This window comes from Seriola lalandi, unplaced genomic scaffold, assembly GCF_002814215.2.
Source record: "Seriola lalandi dorsalis isolate HSWRI2012SDOR001 ecotype SW California unplaced genomic scaffold, Sedor1 jcf7180002054579, whole genome shotgun sequence".
Classification (NCBI taxonomy): domain Eukaryota; kingdom Metazoa; phylum Chordata; class Actinopteri; order Carangiformes; family Carangidae; genus Seriola; species Seriola lalandi.
The window spans coordinates 2629864-2652043 of NW_019525132.1; the positions used below are offsets into that span (position 1 = coordinate 2629864).

The 22180-nt window shown below is 40.6% G+C and overlaps 1 protein-coding gene across 1 annotated transcript; it reads right to left on the reverse strand.

The window, feature by feature from the left end:
- Nucleotides 1–4189: 4189 nt before the first annotated feature.
- ifrd1 (interferon-related developmental regulator 1) lies at nucleotides 4190–11083 on the reverse strand. Its single transcript, XM_023418001.2, has 12 exons — nucleotides 10862–11083; nucleotides 9032–9136; nucleotides 8577–8658; nucleotides 7668–7792; nucleotides 7234–7391; nucleotides 7016–7066; nucleotides 6539–6717; nucleotides 6282–6390; nucleotides 5877–6011; nucleotides 5556–5684; nucleotides 5012–5107; nucleotides 4190–4862 (listed from the first exon to the last, which is right to left on the reverse strand). The coding sequence occupies exons 1-12, from the start codon at nucleotides 10890–10892 to the stop codon at nucleotides 4776–4778; spliced, it is 1287 nt and encodes a 428-aa protein (XP_023273769.1). The 5' UTR covers nucleotides 10893–11083; the 3' UTR covers nucleotides 4190–4775.
- Between the last annotated feature and the right edge of the window lie 11097 nt (nucleotides 11084–22180).

The following is a 22180-nucleotide window of genomic DNA, read 5'->3' on the forward strand; positions in this document are numbered from 1 at the left end:
CACCCACCACAGTGACATATTCTATTCTGTTTTTGTTCCGCATCTCCTCGAGCACACTGCAGTCTTCCACAGCCATTTTCTCAACTTGCACTCTGCAAAAAAAAAAAAAACAGCACAGAAGGATTCGCCTTAGCAGTGAGCTAGTGGAACGGTGAGAGTATTCAATCTTCAAAATTGCATTGAGAGCATAACGACTCACAAACGAAACTAATTGTCGATTAAACTGAAAACACCTTATCACATCTCTTACTCACTTGATCCTCAATTAACCCTCTTAATTGCATGGTGAAGGTTGTTCTTTGCATACAACAGATTGTGATGAAATGTGAATAATAACAGTGGTTGATTAGCGTTCCCCCGCGTTCCTTCTCACCTGCCTGTCTGTAGCCGATATAGAGGGGATCTAATCAAATGATGATGTTTATTTACAGAAAAGCCATATATGCTGGGAGAAATTTGTCTTTGATCCTCCAGAAAATCAACACTGACACTAATATGGTGTTAAATAACAAGTGTTACATTTTTATGTAAACTCTTATGAGCTGCCGCAGTCAATACTTTTATATTAAGAATTGATTAAATGATTACGCGTGTATGAGAGGGGCTGCAGTGATGAACCCAAGAAGAATTATCATTTCCCTCAGCTCCACACAGCCTTCGAACTTTGTTCTTTTGGTTCACTCATTGTCAATTCCAGTTGCAGGAAGCTGCTTTCAGCAAGAAAAAAAAAAAAAAAAGCTCTATTAAACCCACTGTCTGCTACCTGCACAGCACCAAACAGCAGATGGAGGAAGAATGCAAGTAGCATAGTGGAGCATTTAGCAGCTATAGTGCCAGATCTGGGGGGTTTTTTTTAGTTGGTGAGGAGAAAAAAACTGCCTAAATAGAGTGAATGTGGGACTTTAGCCATGTGGCCAGAAAGATGACACCCACTGAATGTTGCTCTGTCTCTGCTCCATGTGTAAACAGGCTAACAAGTTTCTCATACCAACTTAAAGGTAATAATATGCCAGTGTTGTGTTATGCGGCTTGTTTCTGCTGCCCCCGAGTGGCAAGAAAATCACTTAATGCAGTCAAGTACCATCTGAAAGGCAAACTTGTGAACAAAGTTGTATGAAGCCTTTTTGTAGCTGCAGAGGGAGCTGTGCGAAATGTAAGAACCGCCCTTGAGTGATGTCACTTGAAGCAGTCAGTTGGTTTTGATGACTACAAGTTTGAAAATTAAACAAAATCAGGGGGTCTGGAGTTTGACAGAAGTGAGCTCACCACACATGTGTAGCCCACTCTTTATCTCAGACCAGCAGCTAGCCACAGCTAAAATAACACACCTGTATCTCTGACCAAACACTGCCATGAAATTTTTTTGTCTTTTTGTATTGTGTGTAATGTAGGTGCATGTATGTGGAGTACACTTATATCGTTTTTTGGACATTGTATTGTCAAATTCAAACCTGTCCCACCCTGGCAGTCCAACCTACACTTCCTAGGTAACCACCTCCAAAACCGTCAATGCTGGTTATTTGTTTGTTAATGCTGGACTTTTTATGATGTTAATCCACAGGCTCAATATCTACAGCACTTGCTCAGGTTGTTGCGAAAGTCCACAATGTATGGTACAGCTTTTTCTCTCCCTCCAAAGGCAAAGACAAATTTTAAAGCACAAATCCCTAAATCCTGAAAATTACAGTTCTGCCATGCTTGAAATCCTTTATTCCAAAGATTTGACCAACATATTCAAGAGGTGAAGGAGTCTTTGTATAATCAGTAACTGCCAGTGTAATTTTGTTCAGTGTAGGATTTTCCTCTTGATCAGAATAAATCCGCCAGGACCGAAATTTTAGAGAAATTTTAATCGGATCTTTAAACCGTTCACTTTAAGACAGACGTTTTTACAAAGAAGGCTTTGCAAACCCTCTAGTTTTCCTCTCAGGCCATAGAGAGATAGACGGCCTCATCCCACAAGTGTGTAGCAAACCACTGGTGTTAGTGAGTTGCTGACAAATCACACACACCTTCCTGTTTTATTGCAGGAGGCAGTGGTCTCCTCTAAAAGAGAGAAAGAAATGGGAAATGTCACTCCCTCTAACACGGACTATCTCTCTTCATATCCCTTTAAAGATTGAAGGGTTGGATGAAGAGGGAGGGCTGGGAGTTGATATGGATTACTGAGTGTCAGTGTGTGTGACACAGTTAAGAGAGAAATTAAGAGTTTTAAGTGATACAGTGAAGAGAAAAGTAAAATAAATAAAAAGATCCATGTTTATAAAATTGTATACAAAAAAAAGAGACTGCAAGAGCCCAGTCATCGGGTGAGATGCCAAAGAATTATCCAGCAGCAATCAGACTCATGTTGAGCCTGAATTTAACCTGATCATCTAAAGCAGTGGTCCCCAAACTAAGGCCCGCGGGCCGGATACGGACACATTTGGCCCTGAACTATTATTATTTATTTCATTAATAGTGTTATTATTTATTTCCTGACTTTTTTTTCTGTGAAGAACCCGGAAAGGGTTATTTGGTTATGTGTGGCTTTCTGGAAAACAATACATTTTTACGTTTAGGCACCCCTGCGATTGTCACACTTTTTCTGTTACAAACTGAACCCGGCCCCCCATCAGAGAAGGGAAAAGTTATGTGGCCCTCACAGGAAAAAGTTTGGGGACCCCTCATCTAAAGCTTTAGAGAGTGATAATCTCCTCACAAACTCGCAAGCAGTAAGGATCAATGTCATACAATCTCACCTCCTAGACGTTGCTAAAAGCCTTCCAACACAATTTTGCATTAACTGTAGACTGTGGATATTTCCCGGACTGTATCTGAATGAAGGCAACACAGCAGCAGTAAAGATGCGATGAAATTAAAGAACCTATTTAAGATCTGCAAAATTTAGTAATCTGTCTCATCTGAGGAAATCAAAAGTGAATCTTCAAAGGAATCAAAGAAAATGTCAAAAAATAAAAAAATAAAATAAACATTTGGAGATTAGACTGCGAAGAAAACAGATTGCCAAAATAGACCAGATTGTTTACAGTGCTGGAAGAGGCATTCAAAGGAATCATGTAACCATTAAACACACGTCATTGTTTTCTGATGTTTTTATATGCAGGTACTTTGTATTTCTTATGTGGCCTCATTTTCACTGATACTATAAATTAACAAAGACACTGGGATGTTTCCTTTGTCTTCAATCTTACTGTCACAGTATATATGCTCCACATGATGGGGCAGAGCCGGTGTGTCAGGCTCACTACAGGACAAGACAATGACTGATGATGAGCATTTTGTTTTTGTGTCAAGTGATGAATCAGATAATTCATTCAAAGCTGCATTTGATAAGTGCATGCCATTGAGCAGTTGCAGCAGCCAATGAATATAGAAAAATAAAATAGGCTTTATAAAAGCAGAACAGGCTACACTGAAAGTTATCATGGATAGGTCTGATAGTTGTTGAGACTCAAGGAAGAGGATATGCTCCATGTTGCTGCTTCCCCTGAAGGTCACATTGTTTCACCTTAGGTATTAGGCTGCTGAATGGATGAATCAAGTGCAGGGTGCCTGTGTGTGCTCCAAACTCCAGTGTAACAGGCCAACATTACTGTTAGGACTATTTGTAGCTTTGTGACGTTTACCTTTATCATGCGACACTCGCTGCTGTTCTGGACTATTTTTATTGCTCTATAAAAGAGGGAGCCTTTGAGTCAGACTAGGGGGAATAAAAATGCTGTATACCATGTATGCTGCACTTCTATTACTTCCTGTAATAGTTTCACCACTGCCTTGTGTCAATAACCTGAAAAGGTTCCATCTCAGTTCTATGAAAGAATATATACAGCAGGCAGTGTGTACTGCTCAGTCACCCTCACCGTAATGCCACTGTTACCTTGGCTGCAAGATCCTTCGCTTTGATATGTTGAGGTAGCAATAAATAAGATTTGCACTGCCCCTTTGCTTGAAATGACCTTATATATCTGCCAGGAGTTGAAAGAGAAGCTGAGATTGCAAGTTTTCAAAACTCCTCTTTCAGTGAGATTTCAAGACTCACTCACCTCCACAAGCCTACTGGCATTTTCATTTCCAGTGATGGGAATTGATGCTTCGAGTGAGTGACTAGTGTCTAGATCAACATGATTGTGTCGATTAACTGCAGTATATCTTGTTAAATAAACATAAAAAAAGGACATGAGATCCATTTGTTACAGCTTTTCAGTGTTTATTTCACCATCATTGCCCTTAATTACATACCCGATACTAAAATACAATACAATATTCACCATGGTTCTACAGAAATAACCTGCTAAAGAGTTAACAAGGTAGTGCAACTTAATGCAAATCCATCAAAGGGTTAGGTCAGTTGATTATCATCATTAACTAAATAGAACTACACTGTGCAAGACAAATGCTAGCAAAATGATATAACTTATAACAGTGTTCGAAAGAAAAGGCCACAAAAATGAATATTAACAAGGAGAAAACAAATATACACTATATGTACAACACCACCGTTTAAGTGTGGAAATATTTAAGTTATACTCCACCCAAAACCCATCAAACACTCACCTCCTGTAGATTTGAAAAGTGTTGTCCATTATAGAGCAAAGTGTCTAATATAGCCACTTTTCAAATTTACAGAAGGTAAGTGTTTGACACTCTACAAGACAGATCTCAGGAGAGGAACATGTGAACAAAAAGTTGTGACAATTCATCTAAAAAGCAGAGACGCCTGATAAATAGGTTAGAGTCAAAAAAAAAAAAAAAACAAAACAAACAAACCAAAATTAAAACTCTCCCACATCCACCCTCTTGTCCCTGAACTTGCTCCTGGCCTTGGTCCGAGCCTTGAATGCAGCCGAGTTGTGGAGATGCTGGAAAAGAGAGGAGGGGGAAGTTGAAACAAAACAGAACAAAAACTGAAAGTATTCATGTTGTACGGATAAACAAAGCCACCACACGACAAGGTGAAAAAAAAAGAAAAAAAAGAAGTGAAATACTGGTAGCATGTAGTGCAATGTACCCTTTCAAAGCGAGATATTTTCATGGCCTTCATTGTGGCTGAATCAACCAGAATAGGTGGTCCCAGTTCAAAAACGTCTCTGATGAATTCATTTGCCTGGGAAGTAAAAAACAAAACTCATTGAGAAAATGATTCTATTAAGAGGCAGCATAAAATACACTCTGAACAGCAGCACGTTACTCTTAGATACTGTTCACAATTTTATGTGGTGTGAAACATGTCCAATCGTCTCATCTCTACTTGTGAAATGTTGCAGTTTTCCACGATTGCTGGCTACTGGCCAGATTACACCTTCCCCACCAGCTACCTGTAATGGCTTTTTCTCTACAGCACACAACTTGATCCTAAATCAAGTTGGAAGTGTTGTCAGGCAGGTCTAAAGCATCATGATGTTTTAATGGAGAGTCAGTACAGGAGAAAAGAGCCTATGTTACACATCTTCCAATCCAACTCGCACCACGCATTTCAATTTAGAGTCTGGCAGTGACATGCTGTACATTTATGCCATACTCTGCCAATAATTACCGAGTCATTAACAAGATACCTGTAGGTGGTAGTTCATCCCAGATCCCACAAACTCTCTGAAGGCATCATATGTCCTCTTTCTGACCCAGCTGTCAATGGTCATGCGCTCTGTCCCAAAGCGAATGGTCTCAGACTGAAAGTCACCCTCCTGAGAGAATATAGAGGGAGGTGACAAAAATAACCATGACCAAAAAACAGATTATTGAATTCAAAGCCTCAATCCAACTGACTAAACATACAATCTCTGACCTACTCTGGATAAGAGCTGGGAACTAAACACCTAAAATGTAAACTAAAACCTGTGAACTAAAGCTTCTGGTAACTGACACTGAACACTCACCTCAACAGCCTTGAGCACATCCCTAAACACGGACCTCTGCTTCCTCTTATCTGTCTTGGCTCTGTGCTTGTTACAGTCTGTGGCCAATGCGTTCAGCTTATCACACAGTTCATCCCAGTCATCAAACTCAAAGTCCTGCAGGGCCACAAAGACAAAGAAATTCTGCATTCATGACCAGTGGAAAAGTCTAGGAAAAATATGAAATCACAGTGACCAGATACACACGCAAATATAAAGTGTTCATCAAATTCAGTCACGTAAACATGCAAATTAAGTTAAGACTAAAATTAGAGTGTTTTTTGCATCCGACAACAGTAATTTAGTCCCCATTTCAGTCCAGCTGTCTGCACTACAGTACAGGAATGACAAGTAGAGGGAGATTAAACGGAATAGATGTGAACTTACGGTGTCCATGTCTCTGGCCAGCTCAAACAGCAGGGCAATGGTCTCCCCTGCAGCAATTCTCATGTTGACATCCTCACTCTCCAACAACCTTGGCAGTTTGGGTAGGTATCTGTGCAACAAAAACATTTCAATTTAAGAAATATATACATCTATTTATTGTTACAATGCTTATCTGGACCTGGGTAGCAGTAAAAAAAAAAAAAAAAAAACAACCTAAGACCAGCTGTGAAACTTTAAGGGTTGTCAGCAGGTCTTACTTGCGCAGGATGTCCTTGAGCTGGCTGGCAGTACAGATGGTGAGAAGCAGCGCCCAAGACAGCAGGGCGTTGGTGTAGAGCTGGCTTGTCTGGGGATTGATCGAAGGACAGGTACCATCCACCCTTGCGTAGGCCCGGGTGAACAGGTTCTCAAAGCACTCCATGGTGGCATGCACGTCCTAGAGCAGGAAGCAGCAGTGATCATGTGAAAAAAGGCTGGAAGTGTTCAAGAGTGACACAAGTCATCACAAATAATGTGTTTATGACTTAATGAGTCATTTCTTCAGGCATTTTGCATTCAGCTGCCAGTGCTGTTGACATCATGAATGTTAAGACTGGATGAGGCACAATGTCAGAGCCAATAATGAGCACAAGTATATGACTGAGAAAAGGTTGTAACAGACTTCACTGCAACTTGCCCTCTAGCCCAAAAGTGTCAAACCATAGGAAAGACTTAAAAAGTGATCAAAAACTTACCAAAATGTCATCTTCCGCAACTAGAGTACAGAGGCCCAGACTTGTCGCCACCTATTACAGAAACAAAGAGAAATCTCTCAGCTGGCTTTCCACTGAAAAATCCCCTTTAACAACCTCACAGTAGCAGGTACTAAGGTGACTGCTGCTTCACAATCTGTCAAAAATGCATTCTTCCATGGCATCTGCAGAAACCATCACCACATAAACCAGGTACTCACAGCCTGTCTGGCTTGTATGTTGGCTGATCCATCGGCTAGAATGTTTTTGAAGATGGGTTTCAGGGTTTTGAGCACCTCCTCGCTCTCAATGCCCGAGCCCAGCTGGATACACAGCAGGCAGGCCAAAGAAGCTGCTGCTCGCTGCTCCTCGCCTTTGCCTGAAAGTGAGAGGGGTGGGCATAACTTTAATATTTGAAAATATAAAGTTGAGATATTCAACTACACCCATCATTCAGAACTACCAAACAGACCTAAATGAGACAGACTTAAATGTAAAACTTCACAGGCCAGCATTTTACCACTTTTCAGACCTTCATTAAGAACAATTGATATCATAAGACTACTTCTACAGCCATCTGTTGAAATTTTGATTGGGCTTTGCCACTGGACAGCAACACCAAAGCAGATGAAATAACAAAAATCATTTGAATTACCTTTCTTGAGGCAGCGTTCGATGCTGTCTGTGATGGTCATCCTTCTCTCTGAGATAAACTCATACAGGATCCGTGTGGCCATTGCAGTCTTAAGCCCATCCAGTGCTCCTTGTCTGGTCTTAGCACTGAGGAAACAGATATACAAACATTCAATATTGCTATTACACAAATGTTTAAATGTCTCTTCCGATATTAGCATGACTAAAGAGTGATGCATAACATGAAATGTCATAAAAAAAAAAAATTAAAAAAAACACTGATGGAGAAATTGGCCCATCAAAAATCTTACAAGTCTATAATGTTTTGGAAGGTCGCTATAATATTGAGCTAATGTGTTCATGGTCTAGGCTTGAGCTTAATTTAACACCCATATGGCATTGGCTATCAAGTGGCATTACTGGTGCATCCCTACTTCAATGTCATCACATTTAGCAAACCAGTGGTGGCAAGTCTTTTGGGGATGAAGTCTACTTTTAACTTGTGCTGCAAACCTCAGTGATACCTCCTGAGATTGACACTGGCACTCCAAGTTCAGGCTACCCATCCCAGAAATAAGCCTTTTAAAATCATATTTGTTACACCCACTAAAAACGTATGTTGTGTGGAGGCTCCTTGTCAATATTTCAAGGGTATTAGTTCCTACTCAAAGCATCCATTTGTGTTACATTACGTATGAAGCATAACAATGGTTCAAAAAATATTGACTAACACCTCACTGGGCTAAAAATCCCCGAAACTTAAAATATTTTTCCTAGACCCTCAACCGTCTTTGCTTTTGGACAGCCTTTGTTGCAAAAGAGTGTCACTTCTCATGTAAAAGTGAAACTCTGCTCAGACTTGCTATAACCTGTATTCCAAGATCAGATTACGTGTTTAGACGGTTACAAATCACAACGCACAAGTTTTTACCTCTTATCCACAGTGCTGTCTATGAACCCCTTCAGCTTGTACTGGAAATCCTCCTGGGCTGTGTCCTCACTGGCCTCCCCACCTAGAAACACAGCAAGAAGTGGTAAATGGACACTTATCTTTACTCTTAAGAATATCAGATGAGTTACTTGACACAAAACAAATGAAATGCACTCTTCACAATAGGGTCCGTCAACCTTCGGGAAGGTCAAAAAAAAAAAAAAAAAAAAAAAAAAAAAAAGTTTTTAGTAGTTAACTCAAATGTTTGCCTAATAAGAAACTTTACAGCAAAATTCAAAACAAGAGTTAAGCTAGGAATCCATCTAATCCTGTTCAATGATGAATGCACACACCCACTGACAACATTGCCAGCATGTGTACTTGCAAGTAAAATTAAACTACTTGAGCACATGTAAGACAAACAAATGCATACCCAGGTGTACACACAAACCTACCTTCATCTGCTACACTGGTGACGTCACTGAAGCTGCTGCAATGACTGAGGGTCTCAATGGAGGCATCCTCATCACTGAAAGGCTGCACATTTCCATGCTGCCCCCCTGAAAAACAAGGAAATATAATTCAGCCTAATCAAATGTATTAGTACAGTGTAGAGGGTCTGTGGCTCCATTATATAACCCAAGCTCCACACAGGTACTGTTATCTAATCAGTTTTTAGGTCTTCGCCTTATCCAGCTGTACTTTCATTATCTCATATGAAAATGCACCACGTCAACAGGGTCAGGGGCGAGCCATACTTCTGTTGACTTTGTAAACACAACATTATGTTCAGGCTGGAGGGACATGGGTCAACATGAGCCAGCTGATGCGACATGATAGAAACACTTCTGCCACAGCATTTGCTATCCAAAATACACATGTAAAGTTTTGGTACAATCCAGAAACACAAGCATTAGCAACCACATGTTATGAAGGGAAGGAAGGAAGCAAGTTTTCTCTCCAGCCAAGTCCACACCAGATGGTGCGACTGATTATCAGTTCAGGAGGGGAACTCTTCATTGAAAACAGCTAGAATAGTGTTACCTGGAATGAAAACCTGCAGTTAGCAGGCATTTCACAACACAATTCTTGGTATTGGTTGCTAAAGGTCTTCCTGATAACAAGAGGAGTGTTGGCGAGTTGTGAAAATTCGCAGCTAACAGGGTGTGAAAATCTTTAGTCCGTTCATTTTTCAAATCTAAACAAAGCTTTAATTTGTTAGTTATGAGAAACATTAAAAAAAAACAAAAAAAAACAAAAAAAAAAAACACACACACACAGTGTAGGAAATTGCATACTCTATGGTTGTGCATTGTAAATAGACTCAGACTCAACAGGCGTCTCTGCCTTGACCTGAACTAACCTCTGTAAAACGTGTGGAAGCTTATCACTGTTTGAACGAGCTTTAGAGAAGTCACAACCAAGAATGGATATACTTGAATATTTCGTGCCACGATAAAAGCTACAGGAAACATAAGCTTATTTAAAATGGTCATTTCATCCAAGTTATAGATGCGATTTCTAAGTGTGTTGACGTGGACACCCCCCCAACCCCCACAACAGCTGATTTCAGAGAACCGGGCGCCGCCTCTTTTCCACCCAGCTCCAGTAAGTCCAAAATGTCCGCCATGTGTCGCGGAAACAATAATAACCAATATACAGAACGTTTATCTGTCTCACATAATAGTTTAAAGTCTGCCAACTTTGATCGTAAGATATACCAGTAGCGACAAATTCGGCTAAAGCTTAATTGAGGTCAATCTGCAGAGAAGACGACCTCACATTGCAGAGTTCCAGCTAACATTATGTATGTTATGTAAACCCACAAATGTTATTTATTTGTCTATTGAGGCAATAATCATGGTTAAAGTAAGTGGGCCTATATTTATTTAAATTAACTTTACCTAGCAACTAAAGCTGTCTCTTTCTCGTGTGGAGTTGGCATTAAGCTAGCTGACATTAGCTCGTAAAGTCCGACGATTGAAGGCTCGTGTAAAGTACAAATTAGTTTATAATCATTAAACGAGTGTGTCAATAAACATAAAACAAAACAATATTGTCGTATAATAGCACGTTTTGACAGTGACGGCGATGCTTTGTATAACCACAGCTAGTTAGCTTTGTGTTTTGACGTAGGCCACCCTCCAACGTTTGTAGTCCATATAGTAAACACATTCAACTCCAGTCAATGGACTGACAACGCGTAAAGAACTACAACTACCGTCAGCATAGAGCAGTCAAAGGAGCAAGGCCAAAGAAATGCGGCCACTCGCTCACACACTTACCCCTGCCGTTCTTCTTCTTGGTCCTTGGCATTTTCGTGCAGATAAATGTAAAATTTTATCAAAAATCAGCCAATACACGACCAGCTTTTATTATATTGTCTCGTAAAATGAAAATATTCCCGCGGCACAGTGGATAAAAAGGAATTGAAAGCGATCTTGGAGATAGACTGTTGGCCGAGACGATACATTTTCCCTCATAAAACAGGGCTGCGTAAGCACACAGTGTCTCTGGGTATTTATACCGGCAGACATGTCACGAGGAGGTTTCCCGGCATCCCTGACCAATCCCGTAAAAGGAACAAGCGTCGCGTGTGTTCGCTCGTGATGCAGTGAACGTAGACGCGGGCACTATGCTTCTTTGGTTATTTTGGTCAAATGTGTCTATCAGCGGTCATCATAAGTGATAACATTTAGGCTGCATATGTCTCCACATTGATATGCATTTTCTTATCCAGAAGAGAAGAAACATCAAAACACCAAACACGTGTTTATACAAACTGCAAGAAACACCACTTTATACAACTTATATAACTTCATAACTCGTAGGTTTAGAAGTGTTGCGGATGTGATAATGTTCTATTATTATGCTGTGATTATTAGTATTGACTTCTGCGATACAGATGACAGATGTCTGAGATAATGTTGTCACTGATTGCTGGGCTCTGTGATGCAGTTGATGGAATCATTTTAACAAGTCCCTCTGATGCAGGTATGCTGTTATTATATAATGCTTTACAAAATATGGTTCTTTATTGCCATAGATACTGTAATTATAGTCCTCTGATATTTATTTACCATCTAGAATACATTCACTAATGTTTACATCTTGTACTTGGTAATCATACTGGAGTTGACAAAATAACAGGAGCACCATACAAAATAATTCTGTGCAGTAGCTAAGCATGAATTTAGTGCAGGTGGATTTTAAGCTCCATTTTAGACCATTTCTGATTAGACTTGTAGTGCAAATATGCTTTTAAATGTATTTCAGTCTCGGCCAGGGTACACTTGTGGCCACCGTTCTTACAGTATGCGTCCTTATAGCTTTCCTGTTTTTAGTCTATGTCATCTTTTACCTCATGCAAACAACAACTAAAAACAATGAGGCAGTTACATAAATGAGGTACATTAAGCTAAGTAACAATTTGCAGTACACAAGGGATAGACACATTGTTCAGTGGAACATAAAAATACTTAATTGCTGTTGCTCTACTATCATTGTTCTAAAAACAATGATGTTTTCCCCCTAGTGGAGAGCTATTAACAGGAGTTTCAAAACAGCTTTCAACAACAAAGTTACAGAGTTTAAAGAGAATGTTAACAATGGATTCCCATAGTCTAAAACTGAAGTGCTTATTTGGCAAAATCAGAATCATTCCCCAGCTCCAAAGTACTTTCGCCAACTTGCAGAGTCACAGAGACCAGCTGCGTGTTGAATGATTCTGTTTTGTAGAAGACAGAAGACATCTCCTCATCACAAGCAACAATCCCATTCCTATGACCGATACATATACATTTATACAGAGATTTATTATTATTTATTATTGTTTGTGTCACACCATTGCTTCCAAAAGCAAAGGGTTGTAAGTGTTGATGATAATGATAACTGATGCATTCTGTCTCAGTGATGCACAGGAAACGTCTCCTCAACTACGTGGGACAGTGTGTATCAGTGGCACATAAGCTTCCGGGACAGTAAAAGCCGGCACGTGTTTACTATCTGTACTCCAGCAGCCATAGTCTCCTGCTCTGTCTTATCATGCAGGCTGCAGTTTTTTCAACAGGTTTGGATCGCATTGTATCTATACTGAAATAAAGGTATTATTAGAATTCTGCTGACCCCTTCTAGACATAGTATGTATGTCAAATTTTTTGTACTTTATGTAGTGTTTATTTTGTTGTATACACGGAGATTTCCAACATAAAAGACTTTTTCACACACATGTCTACAGCCAGTTAAAGCTTGTTTTACAGGACAGCAGCTGATACTAGAACAGCCTCTGCTATTCCTGCTGCCTTATATCCTAATAAACATTTCTCAAACCTTGGCCCAGCCGAGAGCTCAGAATGAATCACTCCAGTTAATTATCTTTTCTGGCTTTTATTATTTCAGTCATCCTGGCTTTTGCTTGATATGACAAAAATAGTTCCTTCTCTCTGACACAAGTGGAAAATCTCACAGATGCAGCCTCCTTGTTGCCATTCCCACGGCCCAACTGTCAACAGCACTCCTGCCAACCCAGACCTGACAAACATCAGAATACAGGCTTGCAGAATTCAAAGCTGGGTTTTATTTTTTCATGCACCTAACATTCAACCATTGGGAGATTACCCAAACACAACCACACACACACACACACCCAAACCCACACATTGATCATGATCTTCAGTTTTTCCTTTTTAAATCTAGTTCATTAACGAAGCTGCTTTTTATCATGTTGTCAGTTTAGATTGTATTATCTTTGGGCAAGCAAATGTCTTGGTCCACAAGTACTATCAAGATGTGGGTGAACTTGAAAACACATTCAGTAATTTCTTAAATCTTAACCAGATAGTCTGTAAATGTTCTGCCAAGACATTAATACAGAGCAAGCATAAAAGCTCCAGATCAACAAAAAAGGACCATGTACACAAGTATCTGCTTCAGTAGCCAACAGCAGCAGGTTGGAAGAGTTAAAATCTTGACTAAACAAAGCACAGACAGCTCCTAACTTAGTCTGTCACAAAATCCCTCATTATGGGGTAAGAGTTTCATGACACAGTGGAGCCCAAAGGACCAAAGAGCTCAGTCATGGCAAAGATGAAATGATTTCTACCTATTTGCTTATCCTCTGAACAATATGGGAGATGATCCTCCTTTGCAGAACCAAAAATTGAAAAGAAATATAGCAGTGGTGCATGAGTAAGAAAACATGAGCTTGTATTTTGTTGTGCTGCCTCAACTGACCCTGAAGCTGGCCCACCATAAGACTGCACTCTTGTCCAGAAAAGGCTGGATGTAGCCCTTAGGGGCACAGTGCATGGACAGAACTGCTGTTCTGTTTGCAGCATCGCACTTGAATAATTCATTATGTGTGAAGCTGGTTTGTGTTAAGTGGACAAAATAACACTGAGTTGTTTTTTCTATGGCACTCAGTAATGCTTCTAAACCTCAAAATGTACTCACCGGAAACTGTTGAGTATGGGAAAAAGCAGGAGAGTGTTCCTTGTGAAATTATTGCGAATAAGAGCAGTGCACTAAAAAAAATAACTGTTTTATTACAGCTGATCAAAAAAGCTGGTGAGTGTTATTAATGATTAAAATGAAACAGTTGTCCATTTTGCTTAACATTGCATGATACAGACAGAGAGACACACGCAGTATAATTTGCCTGTGATATGAGACCTATTTACTTGATGTGCTCAGCTTCCACACTACACAACTGTCTTTGGCACTAGGGGGAGCCATTCTGTATGAAATTCAAAGTATGTCTTTTGCTCCCACTGCAATATAGCAAGTGAAATTCCCAGAGATGTTTTTTTGATGCATAATTTATAGAGTCAGTGAACTGTGCTCACTGCTGAGCTGTGTCTTGCTTTAAACGTTTAATAGGCTGGAGTATGTAATGCAAATATCACATAACCAAACCGGTTAGGACTAGTGCAAGAGTAGCATTTCAGAATATCTACTGAGTGATGAGAAAAGCAGGATGTTATTTTGAAGGTACTTGGCACTGGTGCACAGTGGAAGGAGAGAGTGAGAGAGAAATCACCTGCCAGTAAACCAGAGTAGGAGTAAGGAAACAACAGAGCAGCCCAGTCTAACCTCACTCAGAATGCCTGACACGTTGCATCAATGGGCACCAGCCCTGACCAACCTAATGCCACAGGAATACAGATCATTACCAAAATAACAGATAGCAGGGAGAAAGACAGAGAGAGCTGACAGCAGATAATAATAAAAAAAAAATGCCTGAATATTAATTTCATGGGCAATGCTACTGTTTTTAAATAATTCATAAATGGCATGGCCTGGAGCAATGTGGCGAGGCTGCTTGGGTTAAGCCTGCTGGGGAGGGAGTGGGGTTAGGGAATGATCTCGGGTCTGTAGGTCGATTGAAATGCAACGTCAAAAGCTCAGCAGAGGTGATCTGTCAAAGAGTCTCAACAGTTCTCTTTGAAATTTTGCAGCATGCATTCTCTTCCTTTACTGGCCAGTTATTGTGGACAGGACTCTATAGACCTTAAGGTGAAGACGCTCTCACTTGTCACTCCTTCCTGAACATCTGACAGGAAGCATTTCAACCAAACGAGGTGTCTCTGCGTGACTGTCTTGGTATGCAGGTATACATAAAATATTCAAGTTTAAGGAGTAGTTTAATTCGTGCAGATAACTAGATGAGAAGGTTAATATCACTCATGTCTGTATTATACATATGATGCTAAGCTGAGCTTTAAAAGATCTGGTGGGCAGATTTTGTTACCTTCAGATAGAGCTAGGCTAGCTGTGTGTCCACCTCTTTCCAGTCTTTGTGCTAAGCTAAGCTAACTGGCTGCTGGCTGTGGTGGTATTAATCATCTCATCCAACCTTTGGCAAGAAAGTGCATTTCCCAAAAAACTGCTGCTGCTTTCATTTGAGTATGATATCATAATAAATTTCTAAGTTCTACTGTCATGCAAAATCTTCCATTACAATCCAATTTCCTTTGCTAAGTCAGTTTTCACTGCCACAATCGTTCCATTTCCGTACAGGGATCATGATATATTTTACTTACCATAGCTGTCTTACTGTATCTTTGTGTAAATAACTTTTTGAATAAACTTAATAAAAGTCAGTGTATTATTTGGCAGTGACACTTGGCTTGATCACCACTCTCCATAATTCAAATTCATATTATTTATCAAAAATCCTTTTCAGCAATAAAAAACCACTGCTGGTTGATGGACTCGGGAAACTCACATTAGAACATCCAGCTCTTGATTACAGGCTGTTAGCCATTGGCTGAATCCCATATTCTTTCCCCTCATTTGCTTGTTCTAAGAAGGGTTTAGCACTTTATAAGACGGCTTACTATGACAGCTAGGCTACTGTCATTGTAATTACCTCGCAATCCCTGCACACATTTGTTTTACTGGATCATATTTTGCAACTTCAATCTCAATCCATTAACCTTTTTAAGGGGGCTCCAGGGAGATGGAGGGAGGGAGAGAGAGAGAGGGAGAGGCCTTTGTTCTGAGGTTTTGGTGTGCCGCGCCCTTACCAGGATCCCGAACATGGATTTTTTATTGATCAAAGACAGTTCAGAAGAATACCGAATAGGTTGGGGGAAGGTCAGCCAAAAACACCTGTATACCCCAACTCTGCGCCGCCTTTTCATCTCAGCTTCAAACCTAATCACACTCAGAGCAGAAAGTCACTGTATCACAACCTCTCTTTGAATAGCTATTTGCAAATTAGTTTGCTAGTCAGTCCATGAAATATTGAGATATATACTTGATTTTTTTGAAAGCCAGCCACCTTACACTGGAACTTCTCGTGCTGGGCATGCTGCAATAGTAAGTTGGTTCGGTTTACTGCAGTAAATGTTATTTTAAGGTTAGCTTTACCTTGTTTCTTGCTCATCAATTTGCTGCAGAATCTGAATAAGAATCTGCACTGAAAGCGTTTTGGACTTCACGTATAGGCTTATCTGAGTCCTGGGAAAAATCCATTAAGGCCCACAAGCACACACGCTTGCTCAAGCACACACACACACACACACACACACACACACACACACACACACACACACACACACACAAACACACACGTAAAGCTGATAAGGTAATGTCATTGTCATCTGGCCACCTGATTAAGTAGATTAAAAACACATTTAGTGGCTGGTTGTGGCTCTGGAGGCTTTTCATGGGGGGTAAATGGCACCCTCACACACTCCACTCTGTCCTCATTACTTGCTGCCTTCTCTCGAGGTGCATGGCCACCATTTTCTACCTGCACTTGTGGTACAATATACTCTGTTATGTTGTAGTGGGCTGAGTCGTAGAAACAAACAGAACAGCCCCAGGGATGTGAGATCCATTTTGCAGGTTTCCACTGTCTGATAGACCAAAAGCCCTGGGCAGTGAATCAATAGAGGGCCAAGCTGGTAGACAGCTTGTTCAATTTCATTTCCTCAGAAAAGCCCCTTTTCCTAGTATGGGAATTTCCTCTATTTTCTCCATTCCTCCCTAAAGGTGCAGTGCAGCCACCCAGAGAAGTTAACTGACCCAGTCGTTTGAAGTTAGAAGACTGTTCAGAGATGAGCTGGAAACTATTAGAATAATTTTAAAAGACAATCTTCTTCCCCAGTCATCGTTAGCTTACAATCTAAGTTATTATTATTATATATATTATGTCTTATATCAGTTTTCATTTAAATTATGGTTGTCAGCCTCATAATTCAGAAGAGAGGAGAAGGGATAAAAAGCAATTAACAAAATAAGACATCCTCCATTCATAAGACACCTACTGTGGGTAATAACGGATGCTGCTGCTTTCTGTCTCTGGGAAGGCAGCGGCTTTCCAGACAATGGAATTCCATCTAAAGAGGACATTATGCCCAAAGGCTATTAACCAGGCAGACAATCTGCTGGGGAATCTCTAACACTTTGGCTTGCCACAAAGGATGACTACACCTCATTGTTATGTTATCCATCTATTTCCCCCTGTATCTGCCTTATGCATCATTTCTTTTCATTTTCATGTGTATACACACAAACATCTCCTCCACCTATCTCTTTCCTTACTCCCTCTCTCTCTCTTCCTCTGTTTTGTTTTTATTATTTTGGTATTCCTGTGTGGGTATGTGCCTGTAGGAAGCACCAAAAGTGGGATATCTAGGTGTTTATCGACCCATGTGGTATTATCTGTTCCCTCAGAGCTGAGAAATATCAGACCTCTCTCTGTTTTTTCCCCAAAATAAAAAAAAAAACTTAGATTCATGAAAGACTGTGAGTAGGTGAGAAGTTTGAACTTTGTTTGCAACATGTGTTGAGGTGTTACAGAGTGCTTACTCAGTGCAAACATGGCTATGGGGGCTGCTTGTGTTTAGCATGCACTTTATCTATGCTCCTACACTTGCCATACAGAGGACAACTAGTGTGAATCCATTTTCAAGCCTATAATTATCCATTCTAAAGGGGGGACAGTAGGTGGATTGTTCCGTCACGTAGGCCTGCGACCCCAGTCTAACAAGTACAACAAAGTCATCACAGTGTCATCACAGTGTAGCAGTATTGAGGTGAATAAAAACACAGAAAGCAGACTGGCTAATTAAAGCAGTTACATTGGAAGCTAATATAGGGAAATTGTATGTTTTGTATGCTTTTTGTAAAAGCCAGGAAAAACTCAATGCTACTACTTCAACATGAACGCTTTTTTGGGCATGTCAACTGCAAAATAAATATAAGCTAAGCCTGTGGTATGAACTGGGGGTATTGAGTTTGAAAGAGCTGGGCATTTTGAAGGCATAAAGGGTCTAATGAATGGGAACATTGAGTGGCATTATGGGAAATGTAGGATCGAGAGTTTTTTGGAGACTGCCAGACTCTGCCGCCTTAATTTTGAACATGCTTTTTCAAAATCTGCTTCTTCTAAGTCCAACAAGCCCTTTAACTGTGAGTGTAACTCAGCTAATTCAGTCTGAGCGCCACTTTATCCTGATGATTCTGATTCACTTTTTCTTTTTTTCTTTTTTTTCTTTTGCTTTCATCAGGAAAGAAAATCTATATTTGTTGAAGTCACGTCTGTCTGACTAAAAGTGACCAGACACTGGATGAGAACTCTTCCAGCAACTTCTGCACATTCAACAAAATGATGACACTAATCACATCACAATCCACCTTTAACTATAACTAGTATAGATAAGGCAGTAGCTGTTAGTGTCAACGAAATCAGTTGGCTGAGACAAGTACACATAGCTCCAAAGAGGGGAGACTTCAAAGGGCGACACAAACCGAGACGCAGGCTCAATATGGGTCCAACTTCCTTTAGCTGTCTGCGTCCAGGAAGTTAGTTGGGAAACTTGCTGTCATCTGGTGTCCAGTGAAGTTTCTGTTCTCTTTCCAGACTTCTCCTTTTGGCAGCGTCTTTAGCTTAAGCAAACGCAGATAACAGAGCTGGATAACCTCATCTACCTCTGAGGCAAGACACTTACAGGAGAGAGAGGGTCATTAAAATGATTGGGTTTGTGTGCATGTATACGTGTGTGTGTGTGTGTGTGAGAGAGCCACAAAAGGTTGCAGGGACACAGGCAGGCAGACGTTCTTGGAGTTGCCTGGCAACCCTGTAGCCACAAAGAGGGGGAAGTGTGGTGCTGATCATGACGTCTTATGTAACCACAAGGATGAGTTTGTGGAGAAAGAATGAAATGATCCATTCCCACAACTTCTTCTCTTTATAGTATCTGGAAAAACAGAATTGTAAGAAGGAATGTATTAAAGAGGGCTGGACGACACGCTCTGTGGTTGCATGTACCACTCATTCAAACAATATTAACTGTCTTTCACAAACCTGCCACTGGGGAAAACAATATCAGCGTCTCACATTCACTCAAAAGTCTCATAGATTTTGCCCGATATAAACTCCATAAATGGTTTTATAGATTCACAGTGCTATATAACCAAACTATCCCTCATCCCCGATGGTGTTTTCTTTTCTGTAGGTCAATACCAACTGTGCACTGCAGGGTGGCATGCAGGGAAGCCATGAGAACCTCCGGTGAACCTGTGGTGAGGCTTGGTGGGGGGATTCTTCTCTCTCTAGCCTGTCTGCCTGGAGAGCCTGAAGCCAGGGATAAACACAGCCCATGGGTACCCTGAGCTAGATTTCCCTGCAGCTGTGTGGAGGATTATAACACTGGGGTAGAGAGCGGAGAAAAGAGAAAAAGAGACAGGGGAAATAAGCATAGAGAGAGCAGGGAATCTGGAGGAAAAAAAACAAAAAAACAGAGAACTGGGGAGAGATGGTGGGCAGCAGCTGGAGAGGATTGTGACTCCCAGGTTGCATCCCGCACCATGCTCCAATTCTCTCACTGGCTCACTCGTTTACTCACTCTTTAACCACTGCAAACGGAAACACCTGTGGTGCACTGCCATACACGTTGCTCTTTCCGTGAGAAACCGAATAGCATATTTATGGATCAGGGAGTGAGTGAATGATACAAACAGCTATAATAATGTACACTACACTCAGGGTCTGTTTTTCTTCTTTTGCTAAAAGGTTTTTTTGTCTCCCGGGAAAAATTACAACACACGTAAGAGTTCTGTCATCCCTGCAAAGTCATTGAACAAAATCAAACGTATTTTCAGAAGGAGTTGGTGAGGACCAAACAGCGCTAAAAGACTATGATTACTGGACTTTCACCCATCCGGTGCTAATACTAATGTTGCTCCCTGACTGCTGGATGTGCAAATTCGCACTGTTCGCTAACATATTTGTCATATCGACCTCATTAGGTGATAATTTGTTCACAATTTGTTCTGTTGCATCCAATTGGTTAAAATAGCCAAGCAATGCTGCTTTAATCAGCTACAAAAGGTGGGGCAGGTTTGAGGTAAACTGGTATATTAGGCAATCATTTTGCCCTGTTTAACACAAGAGAACGTTCCCTTATTATTTCTACAGCTGCAGTATAGCATGTGTCTTGAATTTTAGATTCGCTTCATTCAGCCAGTACAAATTATAGACAGAAACTGATGGATGGAATCTGCATAGAATGTCACACTATTTTATTGTAGCTACAGCAGGATCCTATACAGTGCAGAGGAGGAGTGCAAAAACATACAAAAGATACTAGCCTGTAGATGTATTATAGATTTAACCCTGCACACATTCATTCAGTATTCAGTCAGTATGTGCACCCAGGCATCTTGATGGCATAGTAATTTCCCACACTGACACAGCCCTCACTGCTCTCTGTCTGAGCTCTAACATTATTGCCAAGGGCCACAAACAAAGAAAAGTGAATCAGAGCTTCCTGGCATCCTGGCAACTCACCCCCTGAGCTCCGAGGATTGGGTGAACAGATAAATGTTAAGAGTATGAGGGAAGTGTAGGAGAATTGAAAGCTAAGATAAAATAATTATTGAGAGGTGAAGGAGTGAGGGAGTGAATGCTGAAATGAGCGATAGAACAAAAAAAAGAAGAAAAAAAAACAAAATAAAATAGTCATGGCAGCAAGCATTGGAAGGTCAAGTGAGCAACGCAGGAGAGAGATATGGATAATGATAGAGACAGAGAAATATAGTAATGGCTGTGGGCAGTATTTAAATGAGTCTGTGTGGCGGTCCAGTGCACAGATTGACTGTGAATTATTACCACTGTGTGCTCACTGGAGCTGCTTGCCTGCTAGGCCAGTGGGCAGTCAGTAATTCAGAGAGACAGAACGAAACAAAAGAAGGCAGAAATTGAGACAACCCTGGAATATAAGAGTACATCATGTTAAATCAAATATTGAAGGTTTACTTAAACATAATGAATTACTTTGTAACTGGTCAGCTCCGTGGTGAACAGTCTCTATCAGTTCAAGTCATGTTTAGTTGTGCAGCATCGTATCACGTATCAGTTGGCTGGAGGTGCAGTAGGAGCTGCAAATGACGAAAATGGTAATTGTGAACCTGAACACATCATTTTAACAGTGTTAACTATACATAACACATTATACGGCCAATGGAAATATGTAAACATGTGATTATCCTACACTGTCATAGCGTTGAATTTGTGTGTGTGTGTGTGTGTGTGTGTGTGTGTGTGTGTGTGTGTGTGTGTGTGTGTGTGTGTGTGTGTCATATCTTGAGCAGAATAGATCAGTATGGCCGTGGGCAGAAGCAGGGCATTGGGCCCCAGACTCCCAAAGCCATCACTAATACTGCTGCCCTCAGCTACACACACAACACATGCAACACACACACTTTGGCCACTCAAACAGCACACACGTCCGTGTTTCTTTCATGTTTGTGTCTGCTTGTTAATATCTGCAAATTGTGACTGAACGGATTATGTCAATATGCATGCACATATTTTACATGATCAGGCACATTATTTTCCTTTTTCCTATTTGACTTGAACTTTTTTAAAACAGTTTCTTATAAAAGAAAAATATCAGTCAATCCCCTACTTTAATCCCTGTAGTGTAATAATATTTTTCACTTTTCCTTCTGAGACGTCCTGATTTAGTAGCCCACCTTAACAAAAAACATTGGTTTTCCTACTGCATCAAACACCATACATTTTGGGGAGGCATAGTATCTGTTGCAGTATTGTGTGTGTCGGGTTCATATCGATGGGAATCACCAAAATG

Excerpts from the sequence above, each read along its gene's own strand:
- ifrd1 (XM_023418001.2), bottom strand. The coding sequence starts at position 10,892 with ATGCCAAGGACCAAGAAGAAGAACGGCAGGG. Across the intron at positions 6,718-7,015 it reads TTGCGGAAGATGACATTTTG|GACGTGCATGCCACCATGGA; the intron begins GTAAGTTTTTGA and ends TTCCTGCTCTAG. Across the intron at positions 4,863-5,011 it reads AAATATCTCGCTTTGAAAGG|CATCTCCACAACTCGGCTGC; the intron begins GTACATTGCACT and ends TCTCTTTTCCAG.